Source organism: Drosophila navojoa, chromosome X, assembly GCF_054131105.1.
Source record: "Drosophila navojoa isolate 15081-1374.11 chromosome X, UAZ_NAV_1.0, whole genome shotgun sequence".
Lineage (NCBI taxonomy): Eukaryota > Metazoa > Arthropoda > Insecta > Diptera > Drosophilidae > Drosophila > Drosophila navojoa.
In genome coordinates this window covers 9,875,542-9,889,408 of record NC_142895.1, presented here as the reverse complement: position 1 = coordinate 9,889,408, position 13,867 = coordinate 9,875,542, and the positions used below count along the sequence as shown (strand labels likewise).

General features: G+C 37.8%; 1 protein-coding gene across 15 annotated transcripts; it reads left to right on the top strand.

The window, feature by feature from the left end:
* Positions 1 to 165: 165 nt before the first annotated feature.
* RhoGAPp190 (Rho GTPase-activating protein 190) lies at positions 166 to 13,840 on the top strand. 15 transcript variants are annotated; one of them, XM_089263624.1, is made up of 18 exons: positions 174 to 320; positions 3,912 to 4,069; positions 4,184 to 5,479; positions 5,669 to 6,366; positions 6,432 to 7,017; positions 7,095 to 7,273; positions 7,351 to 7,593; positions 7,650 to 7,718; positions 8,804 to 8,929; positions 9,944 to 9,991; positions 10,581 to 10,738; positions 10,802 to 11,018; positions 11,417 to 11,653; positions 12,010 to 12,065; positions 12,124 to 12,517; positions 12,584 to 12,715; positions 12,780 to 12,924; positions 12,996 to 13,840. In XM_089263624.1, coding segments are annotated over exons 2-18 (4,785 nt in total). In that variant the 5' UTR covers positions 174 to 320; positions 3,912 to 4,067; the 3' UTR covers positions 13,195 to 13,840. The 15 variants fall into 15 exon arrangements, with proteins under 15 accessions (XP_089119748.1, XP_089119750.1, XP_017963039.1 ...); XM_018107550.3 differs by having other exon boundaries at positions 9,947 to 9,991; positions 10,581 to 11,018; XM_089263621.1 differs by having other exon boundaries at positions 10,581 to 11,018; positions 11,417 to 11,644.
* The last annotated feature ends 27 nt before the right edge of the window (positions 13,841 to 13,867 follow it).

Genomic DNA, 13,867 nt, shown 5'->3' with positions numbered 1-13,867 from the left:
GCATATAATGTAAATGTTTTATTTATTTACAGTTGTTTACTTTCACCTTAGCTTCAGTAATTATTCAGGTATTTATTTATAATAAACAAATACAAAAAAAGTGAAAGTCAACTATAAGTATCGATATTTTCTGAAATGTTATCGATGGCCAGCACAAATGCAAGACAATCGATGATATCGCTTAGTTGCCATCGATTGAATTTGAGGCTCAGATTGTTTTGCAGATTGAAGCTCGGATGAGGAATATATAAAAATAGTTTTATTTTCTTAATTTTTATAACGTTTAATAAACGCATTGGAGCTGTGCAAGTGCAATAATTGTGAGTAATTGCTTAATACAGTATGTGCATAAAACTGAAGTAAAAGTTGGCTGTAAACGCCTCGACATTTTTCACTTGCGTCGGAAGTTTTCTTTCTCTCTCTCTGCTTCCAATTTTTTCGTTTTTTTTTTTGTTGTATTTTACGATGCTGATTCGTAATTGTCTTGTATACACGCTCGCTCTTTTGGTCTGCGCGCGTAAGTGTGTGTAACTCTATAAGTGTGTGTGTAAGTTTATGTGTATTTGTGAAAATGCTGTTGCTGTTGGCTGTGGCTGGTTGGAAAATAATTAAAGCAAATAAGTGAACAACTCCAATTTGTTGCACATTTCCAAGTGCCTAATTGCAGTGCATGTAAACTTGACTAAATCGGTGCTACTCTCTCCCATCGTATCTCTCTCCCTCTCTCTCTCTCTCTCTCTCTCGCTGTTAACTATTTTCCTCTCTGTGTATGTGTTGGTGGATGCTGTTGCTGCCAAAGGAGTATTAGAAGACTTTTTTGTGTGTTGGATGCCATTCTCAGCATCCACATTCACATGCACGAAACAAAGTCAAGATAAACGAACACACAACGGGAATCGAAAGCTGAATCGGGAATCGGTAAACGCTGAATCGACGACCATCGAGCTTGTGTTTGTTCGTTTCTTTTGGCTGTCCAGCCGTCCACTTATTTGTGCGCAACTGCAGGTAATCACAGAACTCCCCCAATCCTTGACTCTCTCCTGCCGTGCCCTGCCCTGTAAACCACCTTTCATTAATTCCCCTTCGATTCATGAACTACTACAACTTGGCTAAAAACTCAATGAAGTTTATAAAATTGGCAACCGATTGGGATCCATTAAACATTCGCTGCACATGCAGCTGCTGCCATCCCACATTCCCCTCATAGAGTCGCCACCGCCCCTGCTGCTGTTCGCTCTTTGCTAGACAATTGACAACAACAACAAGCCAGAAAGAGAGGCAGAGAGTTTTGTGCAAGGGTCGTCGTCATTGTTGTTGTTGTTATCGTTGATAGTGTTGTGTGAAAGTCGTGTTTGTTCACGTGACACGCAGGACACTGCGCCATATGTGGGTGTTCACATTTCGTGTGCGTATTGTTGCTTATGTTTTTGTTATTTACGTCTCCACATCGACAATCAAGCTCGAAAAACAAAAAGCTAAATAAGTAGAACAGCTTGAAATAGTTATATCAAATTGGAAATAGTACTGGATATTACAAGTTATGAAATGAAATATACATGTGCAATCGATAAGATATGCATATCATCTCAATTAGTGTATTGTTTTCCAACTCTGACTTATGATGGAGAGAAACTCGTTTCGAGTCCACCACTAATCGTATAGTTGTTGCTTTTGTTATTGTTGCTGTTGCCTGTTGTGCAGACCGGGGAATGTAGACACATATTGTACAGGAAATCTGTTGCTGGGAACCTCTGCGTAAAATACATTTTGATTCTGCGTGCTGCACTTGCAGTTTGCATTTGTGTTTGCCACTTCTTTTGCAGATGGAGCGCGAAAGGTGGCAACGCCGTAGCTTTAGAACGCACAGCAGCAGCAACTGTTTCGCATATTTGTGTAATTCTTGTAAAGCCGGAAAACTCAATTAACGTTTCGAGTGTTTTTGCTTTTATTAAAAGCGTACACACCCACACGCGCGTAGCCAACTGCAATTGCTTATAGAATTGTTGTGCGTATGTGTGTGTGTTCATTCACAGAACGTTGAAGAGAGCACATGCTATGGCTGCTAAATGTGTTAGCAGAGAGAGCAGGATAACAGGCGACAAGACCACAAATGCACAGAGCAAACGAGTAGACAGCAACAACAAAAACAATACGCCACCCACATTTGACATAACTGTCTTGTTGCTGCTACTGCTCTCTCAAAAGTCGCGCGCGCCCTCTCGCACTCGTACACAAACACACATGAACACGGATACTCGCTTATGCGCGCTCGCTCTCGTAAAATCAGTATTTGCTCTCTGTTTCTTGCTTAGTTGCTTTTGTCGCAGCAGCAGCAGCGCAGCTAACAGCAGCAGCGGCAACAGCAGAAGCAGGCACAAAAGGATTTTCAATTTGTTGCAGAACTTTTCGAGCGAACACTAAAATATAATTTAAAGAACAGACACGAAAATATAAATTAAAAAAAAAAAAACAAAAATCAAATAATGATCAATTAAAGGTGCGTGTTTGTGTGCGTGTACGTTCGTGTGCAAAGTTAACCACAAAATATTTGTCATTTCGAAAATGTGGAAATGTGTTCTTTTTTTTTGCTGCCGCTGTAGCGAGTAGGTGGCAGGACAATGTGGGGGAGGAGTAGAGAGGAGGGCGGCAGGTGGCAATTTGCATTCGACTGCGCCGGCTGTGTGTGTACGCTCCGCTAAGCGCAGGCTCTCTGCTCTGCTCGGCTCGGCTCTGTTCTGCTCTCTAGCGTATGAGATGTCCAGTCGTGGATGTATCCCAATGGAGGAGGCCCCCTCAGCCAAGTGCTTCCCTACCGCAGTTGTTGTTCTTGTTGTTGTCGTTCTTTCGGTTACTTTTTCCCTTTCTTTCATTTTCCTTTCTTCCTTCAAATTTGTATACCCTGTAAGCAATAGCTGGTCAAACATGCCGACAGTTTTTCATTCACGCATTAGACAGTCATTTGTCTGTGGCGATTCGTGAAGTTAATTCGGTGTTAACAATTTCTGTGTCCCCAATATAAATAATGAATCAAATAAGTGTTCTACGAATAGAAATGTCTTAAGAACCCATACAAAACTGGCTTATGTAGCAGCTGTAAGGCTAACATAGTTCTATTAACTATTCTTAGCGTTTGGTAAAAGTTGTGAAAATAACATTTGTTTGTTTGTTTACATTAAATGGGGTTGATTCAAATGTATATCTATAGTCTAATGACTGTATTAGGAAATCCAACTAATTATAGTTCTATTATAAGGGAATGGACTTCTTAAGTTCTCTAAGATCTCTTAATAATTCCTATTGAATCTTTTTATTGGCTTGATTAAAGTCTGGATTAATCACACGGGCTCATTCTTTGTAAACAAATTTTATCTTAATTTTATCTATAACTTCTCAAACTACCCTTGTTCAATCGAGTTAAATTGCCTACAGACTTTACAAATTGTTTATATATGTATATAAGCATCAATTAGGAAAAATCGACAGCGTATATATTTATGATTCTGTTAATATATTATATATCAAACATACGGATCGAAATATTTGTATGCATTAAAAGTTTTTCAAGGTTTCTAATGGAAACTTGTTTCAGATATTATATGACTCAGAATAAGACGAAGACTATGATATGACTAAGAGTCTCAAACCGAATGTCTATTAAAGTAATGCTATGCCGATTGTGGATAAAGACTGTATAAATAGCGCTATATAAATATAACAGCCAAAAGGCAACGTGTCAAACCTATAAAATATATTATTGATCAGCTAGATGAGTTGGGTCAATCTAGTCATGTTCAAATGTGCATGGAGAGAGAGAGAGAGAGAGAGTTTGATTTTCTTATTGTTTTACGATAGCTAATTCCATTTCTCTATCGAAAATAATCGATCGTTTGATTTGCTTTTCAATAATGCAGGAGCTAAAGATTTCGAGCACAGTAATGCATAGGATAAATTCACTGTGATGAATGAAGAGAGTTTGGATATTTTGAATTTCGGAGCCCTCCAACACTTCCCACAAAATTGGAAAAGAATACAAATATTTTACAAATAGCTGAGATCATCGAACATAAATGTAATTATAATGCTCTAAAATTTGGATTTAATACAAGATCAATATGAACATGATCTTCTAAACAAATTTTTTTTTTTTGTATTAATCTAATGATTTTTTCAACTCCATCTACAGGTACAACAACAAGATGCGTCAATTCAATATTTCGGTCATTGGACTATCCGGGACCGAAAAGGATCGCGGCCAGGTCGGCGTTGGTAAATCATGTTTGTGCAACAGATTTATGCGGCCAATGGCCGATGATTATTTTATAGATCACATATCAGTGCTAAGTCAAAGTGATTTTAGTGGTCGCATTGTGAATAATGATCACTTTCTTTATTGGGGCGAGGTGCGCAAGACGACGGACGAGGGCGTTGAATATAATTTCAATATAATCGAACAAACAGAATTTATGGATGATTCGACATTTCAAGCGTTCAAAGTCGGCAAAATGGATCCGTATCTGAAACGCTGTACAGCGACTAAGGTCTTTTCGGCAGAGAAGCTGATGTATATATGCAAAAATCAATTGGGCATCGAAAAGGAGTACGAACAAAAGGTGATGCCCGATGGACGCTTGAGTATCGATGGCTTTGTCGTTGTGTTCGATGTGAGTCCAGTGCCAAATCGTAGCGTTGAGAAGCAAGTGGAGTTCGTACAGAATGCAATTGCGAATATATTGAAGAACAAGAAGCCGCTTGTCCTGGTGACTACCAAGAATGACGATGCCTACGAGCTGTATGTGCGCGAGGCGGAAAAGATTAGCCAACGCAAGGATTACAAGAGTACGGTGCAATTGATTGAGACGTCGGCACATGAGAGCATCAACATTGATTTGGCATTCCTGATGCTAGCCCAAATGATTGACAAGGTGAAGAATCGCGTCAAGATCGTTTCGTATCAGGAATCGGCCAAGTCGCGCAAAGAATTGCTCGACATTAGGTCGGAGGCCGTAACGCGCTTGATACGAAATCAAATCACCGATTATCATATATTGTGGTCACAAGGCTCAAAGATGCTATCACAGTATCGCGAATGGAACGAGTTCCTCAACATATTCGGACACGAGGCCGGACAGAAGCTATTCCGTCGTCACATGAAGAAACTGCGCGACGATCATCTCAATAAGAAACTGCATCAGTATTTGGACAAATTTGCACTGGCACTCGAATATCTATTGCCCGATATAAGTGCATTGAACATTAGCGATGATGATGCCTGGGAATGTGCACGCAACTATTTACAGAATCATATTGAATTCGATCAGTATTTCTATGAGTTTCCGCAAGTCAGCTGGACGGACTTCCTTGACATGGATGTGCCAGACGATGAGACACGTATACCCTTTGATGTGCTGGAAACGAATGAGGCAGAGACCGTATTTCGTAACTATTTGAATTCGGTGCAGCAGGACAAAAAGAAAATTGGGTAAGACATGGGGGAATGACTTTACTTAATCTGAATAGAATTGGGATAAAATCCACAGCCCTTTCCTTATGTCTAATTCTCGATAGGTTTAGCCTTTCTATGAATAAGAAATATAATATAAATATATAGACTTTAAACACCATAGTTTATCTATACCACAACTAATAGACAAATCATTTGACTTTGCAGCTGGAAGCAACAGTTCAAGATGCTGCTGGAGGAATCTGGCTTTGTGACGCCCGGTAAACAATTGTCGGAGGTGCGTGTCCTGTTCATGGGACGTGAGTGCTTCGAGGCGTTATCCGAACACGACTGCCAACAGATCTATGATATACATCAGGACGAGATTATTGAGAAGAGCAAACAGAATTTTGTTGAGCTGCTGCTGGAGCATGCGCAATATTTTCTCCAATTCAAGAATGTGGACATCATCACACAGGAGGATGTTAGACAGATAACCGATGTTATCCAGGAGGATTCTCGCTACAAAATGTTGGATCGTTTGGATCAGGAGCGACGCGTGATGTTGGTGCAACATTTACGCTTCATCCACTGCCCCATTAGGGATCATTGTCCGTTCTTCAACAATTGTGTGGACAATCTGATTGAGGAGGTGCTCGCTGACAAGTCCGCGACCAATCATAAGATGGGCGGCAATGTTGGTGGCGGCGGTGGCGGCTGGAAAACCACTGGCAATGGCTCCGAGCGTACATTGAATCTGTTAATTGTCGGCTCCGAGCATTTGGCCAGCGATTTACTGAACGATATTCGCATATGTACGGGTAGCAAGGGTGAATATATCTATGAGAACCAAACATATTATCTCAATTATCGCATTGCCAATGGCGATATGGAGGCATTCAAAGCTATCGATGTCTACTCAAGTGGTAAGACAAAACTAAAAAAAAACTGTAATAATTATACATATTTATATCTCTCCATATTATTGTAGGTCTCATTTGTGTTTACTCAAATCAGCAATCGTTTGAAACGCTCAAGGATAATTTAGAACGCACACTCTTATGCAATTTAGAGCTGGAGGATAAATTTGAGAATTTGCCAATTGTTTTAGTCTATCAGCCGCAAGATCTGAAAGAGAATGAAGTTGAATACTTGCGCAGCGAGGGCATGCGTCTATCAGAAATGTTGCATTGCGACTTCATAGATCATACGCAGAATCATCAGAAATATGTTTACGATATACTCAATATAGTTATACTCTCATTGAAGCTAAGCGAAATGAAAAGCTATGAACCATATCCATCGTCCAATCATACCGATCTACGCATACTTGTCTGCATCTATTGCGGCGATCAATATGATATCGAGAACATTGTCCAGCCACTGTTAGCCGAATCGACGCTGGTCAAAGCCAATGAGCACTGCATCATTGTCGATGTCTTCATTGGCGATGCCAAACGGCGTGTGGAATTTATTTTATCTTCGTACCATGGCACCAATCAATATCGGGATGAACTTATCCATGGCTATATATACATATATTCGGCAAAACGACGCTCATCGCTGGCCAATCTCAAGTGAGTGTCGCACACTACTATATAGCTATGGAACATATTGTTTATAATCCCCATTTATATTGTTTGTATTTCCATAGCATTTTGGCTGCACAGAATGCAAACATTCCATTGCAATTAGTCGCTGTGACGGAGAGTGGCGGTGTTAATGCTTTCTTCAATAATGAAATCTGTCAGTTTCTCATTACCGAGGGCAATGCGTTGGCCGATCGCTACAAGGGCAGCTTCATGACCTTCTCAGCGGATCAATATGTCAAGTGTATGTGTCTATAGACTGTATATACTATAATTTAGACTGATTCTAATTTAAACTCTCCATCTCTGTCATTTATTTAGTCGCCTTCTATAATCCATTCTTGAAGATCGCATGGGATAACAAGTACGAGGTTGAGAATCTGCATGTGGAGGAGTCAATTACTTTAGATTCGGGCGAGGGTACGCTTGAGAATTCGGTTAATCAAATGCCACGCCCACCGCCCAGACATGAAAGCTATATGCTATCGAATACACTGGGCACCGATGGTTCAGGCAGTGAGAATTATGAAATGCTTCCTACACGATCTCTCAACTCATTAAATGGTTAGTTGCATGTTATCCACTCTTATAGCACACTCTTATAATATTTCATTTTGTAGAAGAAAGAGATATATCACTAGATGAAATCTATGATGACAACAACGAAAAACCCAAACACCTGCATCAAAGTAAGTTAACCAATAGTTACTTAATAAATAACAATATTTAACTATATATATACATATATGTATGTATATGTATATATACTCAATACTATCTACAGACATACTATAAGATAATCTATACATAAGTCCAACTATCCATATCCATATCATATGAAATACAATATCCAATCCAATCAGTCAGCATATGTATATAAACATGTATGTCGTATATATGCGACATTTACAGCTCATGCATTGTGAGTCTCACTTACAATCTGATACCCTGTAAACAACGATACTCAACGGGCTGGCATGGACAGTAAAATGAAAGATGAAATATCACATGAACAAAGCACGACTTTACAGTTTAAGTCCCAAAACGTTCACTTGGCTTACAAAAAATATCGTGTAAAAGCCGTTCCTTGAAATCAGAAGACCCTATTTTTTACAGTATTCGATTTTAAAATTGTTTCTATGCTTCGGACGCTGAAAGATTGGTCATGTTACACGGATACCCTGTAAACACCACTAGATAACTTCGGCAGTCTCGGTACAAATAGTTATGTCATATGGCAAAGTTTGACAGATGTATACTTTATACCTTGTAGTATTTTGAATCTCTGAATATTTAATCAACTAACTGGCTGAAGCAATTTGATTAATTTCACTGATAATATGCCGTAAAATAGAGTTTTTTATTGACTTGGACTGTTGAGCTCTAGATTTTCACAGATTTTGTATTTGGCTATAAATCGAAACCAAATGTTTATTTACAGGGTATACAGCCTTTGAGTCATTGATTGCAAAGACTTTCTTAAGTACCCTGATCCCAAATATATTTTTACATACAAACCATAAATATACTCTATGTAATACTCTCTTTCTCTCTCTCTATATATATATAAATATATATAATGATTACCATATATATTATTAATGATTAATCATAACATTTGTTTTTTTTTTTTTTTTTTAATCGATTTATCTCTGTGTGTGTGTGTGTGTGTATTCGTTGTTGTTATTGCCTATTGAATATCAAAATAACTATTATATATACTAAAAAATATAAAAAATATATATATCGAAAATATATCGAAAAAAAAAAACAGGATTCCAGATATTCCCTCCTCCAACAACTCCTCCAGAGCCAGCCCCTCCAGATCATCAGCTCATTACATGCACATATAAGAGTCAATTCGTTTCGGCTTCAGAATCAAGTTTGGAAGAGATAACATGTAATCTAACTAATTGAATATTTTCTTATATACTCGTTTATATCGTATGATATCGTAATATGCATCACAAATTTTACTTCGGTTTTACTTCCTATTAGTTTCATTCTTTGTTATAGTCATTTTCTTTCTATTCCTTTTATTTGTTTTGTTTGTGCTTCTACTCGTTTTGGTCTTCGTTTTACAGCCAAGACGTAAACTGTAAATGTTGTTTGCTCATTCATAATAATATTCTACCCAAGTCGACCGACCCCAACCGCCACCCTCTCTACACCAACCACACCACAGCCCCGACTTAACCCATTCATATGCTCGATTTGTATAAATACCTCATCATCATCTTTATATATCATCATATTTATATATATCTAAAAAAAAAAAAAAAAAAACGAACCCTGCATAACCACAATTTCATTCATTCAATGCACTTACAGAAAGCTAAAGGTATTTTCTATATATCAGTTATATTTTTATACTTTTTAGCTGGTCTGATTCCAAGCAAATTTAAACTAAATTAAAAAGCTTAGATAGAGAAGATGAAAATTCTGTAAACAATTTTAAACATATCAGATAAAAGCTTGGTATATATCTTTAAAATGTTTTCTGTAAGGGTATTCTTGCTTCGGATTCGATCGAACTTTGCTTTTCTTTTTTTTTTTTTTTTTTTTTGCCCCTTTTCTGTCTCTCACCTTATGCAGCTATAGTATCCATAAGAATATATATATGTATATGCATATATATATAATACACTACCAACTTTTTCTTTGGCCTCAATTGTATATAGTTTTTCTTTATATTGCGTACATTTACAATAGTTTTCCATTTTATTTTCTTTTCTTTTGATTCCTTTTCAACTTAGCTGAAACTTAAAAAAAAAAAAAAAATGAAAAACATGCTCTAACTACTGCCATTTGATGCATATTATATTTTCGTTGTTCTTGTTGTTGTTTTTTCCATTTTCCTTTTCTTTCATGCCTTATTTGGGCATTTCTTTGTTCTACTCATGCATTTCATAAGCAGCGGATGTCAGCGGGTCAAAGGATTCATTGGCCACCCACGACGCAGGTTAACTAAACGTTCCAATACTTTTAAATGGCTCATTCAAATGAGCTTGCTACACTTATTCAGTAGATCAATAAACAATCAAGTTCACTCACGTCATGAATGATATATGTACCAAATTTTTTACTCTTTCTTTTTTGCTTGTTCATGAACTATACATTCCCATTAGATTGCTTAATTGTTCATGAACGAAAACTGAATGACCAATACGAATAATAGGCGCTAGTGTTCGTTGTTTAAGCAATGACCAGTTAGAATGTATCGATAGAGTGCGCGACTAACTATCGATCAATCAATTGGAATGTATCGTTCATGACTGACTCGTGAATAAACAGCACGATCTATGTAGCTCACGATTCGATAATGAACGTTTAAGTTTATCAAAATTGAATGTGATAAAAATAAGCAAAAGCAAAAATATAAATAAATAAAAGTCTTTGGCACGACCTTTAGTGATCCCGAATTCCCTACATACAGGCTTTAGAGAGTTCTGTAAATTTCTGCCTCGCTCGCCTTTTAGCTTTACCTTAATGTTAACATTATTATTATCAGAAAAAAAAAACTTTACAAAAATGGTTTGCATAATTTACAGAATGGCTGGAGGATAAAAGCGATGCACGTCGCAATGCAAACAAGAACTCCATCTGGAATAATTTTAGCGGCTCAACGCATGCGTATACCACAGGCAGGCGGCATATTGATTCCAACTTGAATAAGATACGGCCCAAAGGACCCAGCCAAACGTTGAAGGTGGGTGAAGCGCCCAGTCGTAACTGTGCCATGAGCTCTTCAACTTTCACGCTACCCACACAGCAACCGGGCAAGCTGAATATGAAGAACTTTCAGCTGGTTAGCGATGCCGTCGCCAAAATGAACTTCACCAGCAGCGGCAGTATGGGAGAATCCTATTTGGCCGGCTGTGAGCCCGGTGGTGACAAGGATGCCAAACGCTATGATCATGCTCAGCTCGATGGCGAGGATGAGGACTCCGAGGAGCTTGCCGAATATGAGCAAATTTATGAAAATGAAGGTGCGTTTAAGAAGAAGATATAGAGGAGAAGAAAGAAGATGAAGATGAGAAAAACTACTACAACCGGTACATTGTAATATTATTTAAATGATACCCTGTAGAACTATGTATAAGGGCGTAATTAGTTACCACATACTTAACGACGCTAATTTACTGACAATGTAAGGGCTTTGTCTGTCCAGTTGTGGGTCTCTGAAAGATACGATTATATATTCGTAATAAGTCAAGTGCATGAGCTGTAAATTCTATACTGTAAAAACAATTCGGTTTGGGGCTCTAATCACTGTCTTTACTATAGAGTATATATAGACTCTTACACTTTTTTATATGAAAATATGGGATATAAATCACATTGCGAGCTTGAATCTAATGCATTCTCTCATTTCTTTTCATTCCAGCAGACTGCACCGAGTCGGATAGTTGCGCCAGTTCAACGGAGCGCCGCGTACGTCAGCAGAATGCCTACTACAAGGCCAATAAAAAGGCCGGCACCACCACCAAGAAGAACAAGAAGAAGAAGGTGGCCATACCGGTGCAGACGCCACGTGTGCCACCATTTGGTGCGTATGTCAGTCCACCGGAGATACCGTTGCACTATCAACGTATGGCCGCTGCTGCGGCTGCAGGTGAGAAAAGTATGTGTCGTGCTTTATTATTTGCATTTCTTCTTCGAGTTGCGCTTCAGTTCAGTCAAATGCTAAAACAACTAACAATTTATGGAAGCCTTTAAGAATAAGTATTTTATTAACCTGCGCCTTAACATTCACATATGTATAACACTACGTAGGCATGATCTATGTGTGTGTATTATTTTGTCACTCTAAAATTTACTTTATTTTGATACCTTAAATATAAATATGCTAACATGTATAAAACATTTTATGAGCTTAGTCTCTTCAGTTCAGAATTGCGATTCAGCTGGTATTTGGTTAACATTGACCTTAACATTTATAAGACTCCTTTTTATTAACCCTTTTTTTCTGTTTTTTAGAAAAAGCTGATTCTGGCGTGGTACCCGAATTCATGAAAAGCGACAAATCGCCAGAGGTAAGAGTACTGTCTAATCGAATATAAACTATATCTAAATAAATTCCGATTCGCTTAGTATTCCATGGTGCCGGAACTAACTGCAGTCAGCATATTTGGTGCTGAGAACTTGCCCGAATACAATATGAATTCGAAATGCTTAAAAGATTTCGAGAAGCTGGAGAAGCGACGCATCAAGGAGGAGCAGGCACGACTGCGCAAGCTGCAGGAGAAGGAGAAAGAGCAGGAGAAGAAGCTCAAGCGTAAGCTCAAACAGAATGCCAAAGGACTAACCGAAACAACTGAAGCCCAATTTGGCAAACTAATGATCACATCCGATAAGGACGAGATACCCATATTCCTGATCAAATGCGTTGAATTCATTGAGAAGGAAGGACTCGATTCCGAGGGCATCTATCGTGTGCCAGGCAGTCGAGCACATGTCGACATGCTATTCCAGCGTTTTGAAGATGGTAAAAGGACTAACAATATATATATATATGTACTGAAAAGCTAATGTATATGATTCTTGATGTTAGATACCAATACAATTATTGATGTGCTGGATATACCGGTAAATGCGGTGGCCACTGCGCTCAAGGACTTCTTCTCGAAACGTTTACCACCGCTGTTCAGCAAGGATATTATCAAGGAGTTGGAGGAAATAGCCGGTCAGTCCAGCACTCCTTGAATCTAAATATAAATGTGTTTTTATCTAAAATTTGTTTTCTCCAGGCTCTCGTGGTGTTGGCTCCTCCAAGCTGAACGTTGAGGTGAAAACAGATCGCAGCTGCCGTTTGATAGCTTTAAAGTCCTTGCTACAAAAACTACCACCCATCAATTTCGCGATTCTCAAATACATATTCCAGCACTTTGTGCAGTAAGTCACAAAGCCTTTATAAAGATTATATTAACGATTTTTGATGTGTTTCTCTTTCTTTTTTCTTGCAGCGTCTCGGACAACTCGAAGCTAAATAGCATGGATAGCAAAAATTTGGCAATTTGCTGGTGGCCCACTTTGATACCCATTGATTTTACAGATATGGGTCATTTTGAACAGTTACGTCCATATCTTGAGGACATTGTTCAGACGATGATCGATCAATTTCCATATCTATTCTGTGGCAAAGATGCCTTCGTTATGGTTTAAAACGGATGCACAAAAGATGATGAAGACGAAGCAGCAGTAGAGCAGATCTATATATAGAGACAGGCTTTGAAGAGAACCCATCGATCGATTTAAAGATCATAAAAAAAAAGAAAAACTAAACATAAAACCGAACAAAAGAATATATATGTGTGTAACGTCAAACAAAGCAGGCAACAAAAGTCGCGAAAGAAGAAAATGTCAAATTTTTGTAAGCGCAACAGTATGAAAATGCATACATATATATATATACTCCAATTTATATATTTATATATGCATACATATATATATGTGTGTATGTTCACATCATTTGAATGTGTATATGTGTGCGTGCGTGTAAAGTATTTGGTATAAAAAGTATAAACCAATTAGTTAAGTAGGCTATATTTATTTTATATATGTATGTGAATATATATGTATACATGTATATGTATGTATATATATGCATATATACATGTATTCATATATATATATTTATATATGAGAATTATATATATTTTGTATTAATGGCTTTGTTGTGTTTCCGTGATATGTGTAAACGCATAGGGTTTTTTGCGCCCGATCTATTATATATAACGATATATATACATGTATATGTGTATAAGTGTGTGTATGTATATCTATGTATGCACATATGTCTGCATAGAATCTTGCATATAAAAAATTATTAATTGTG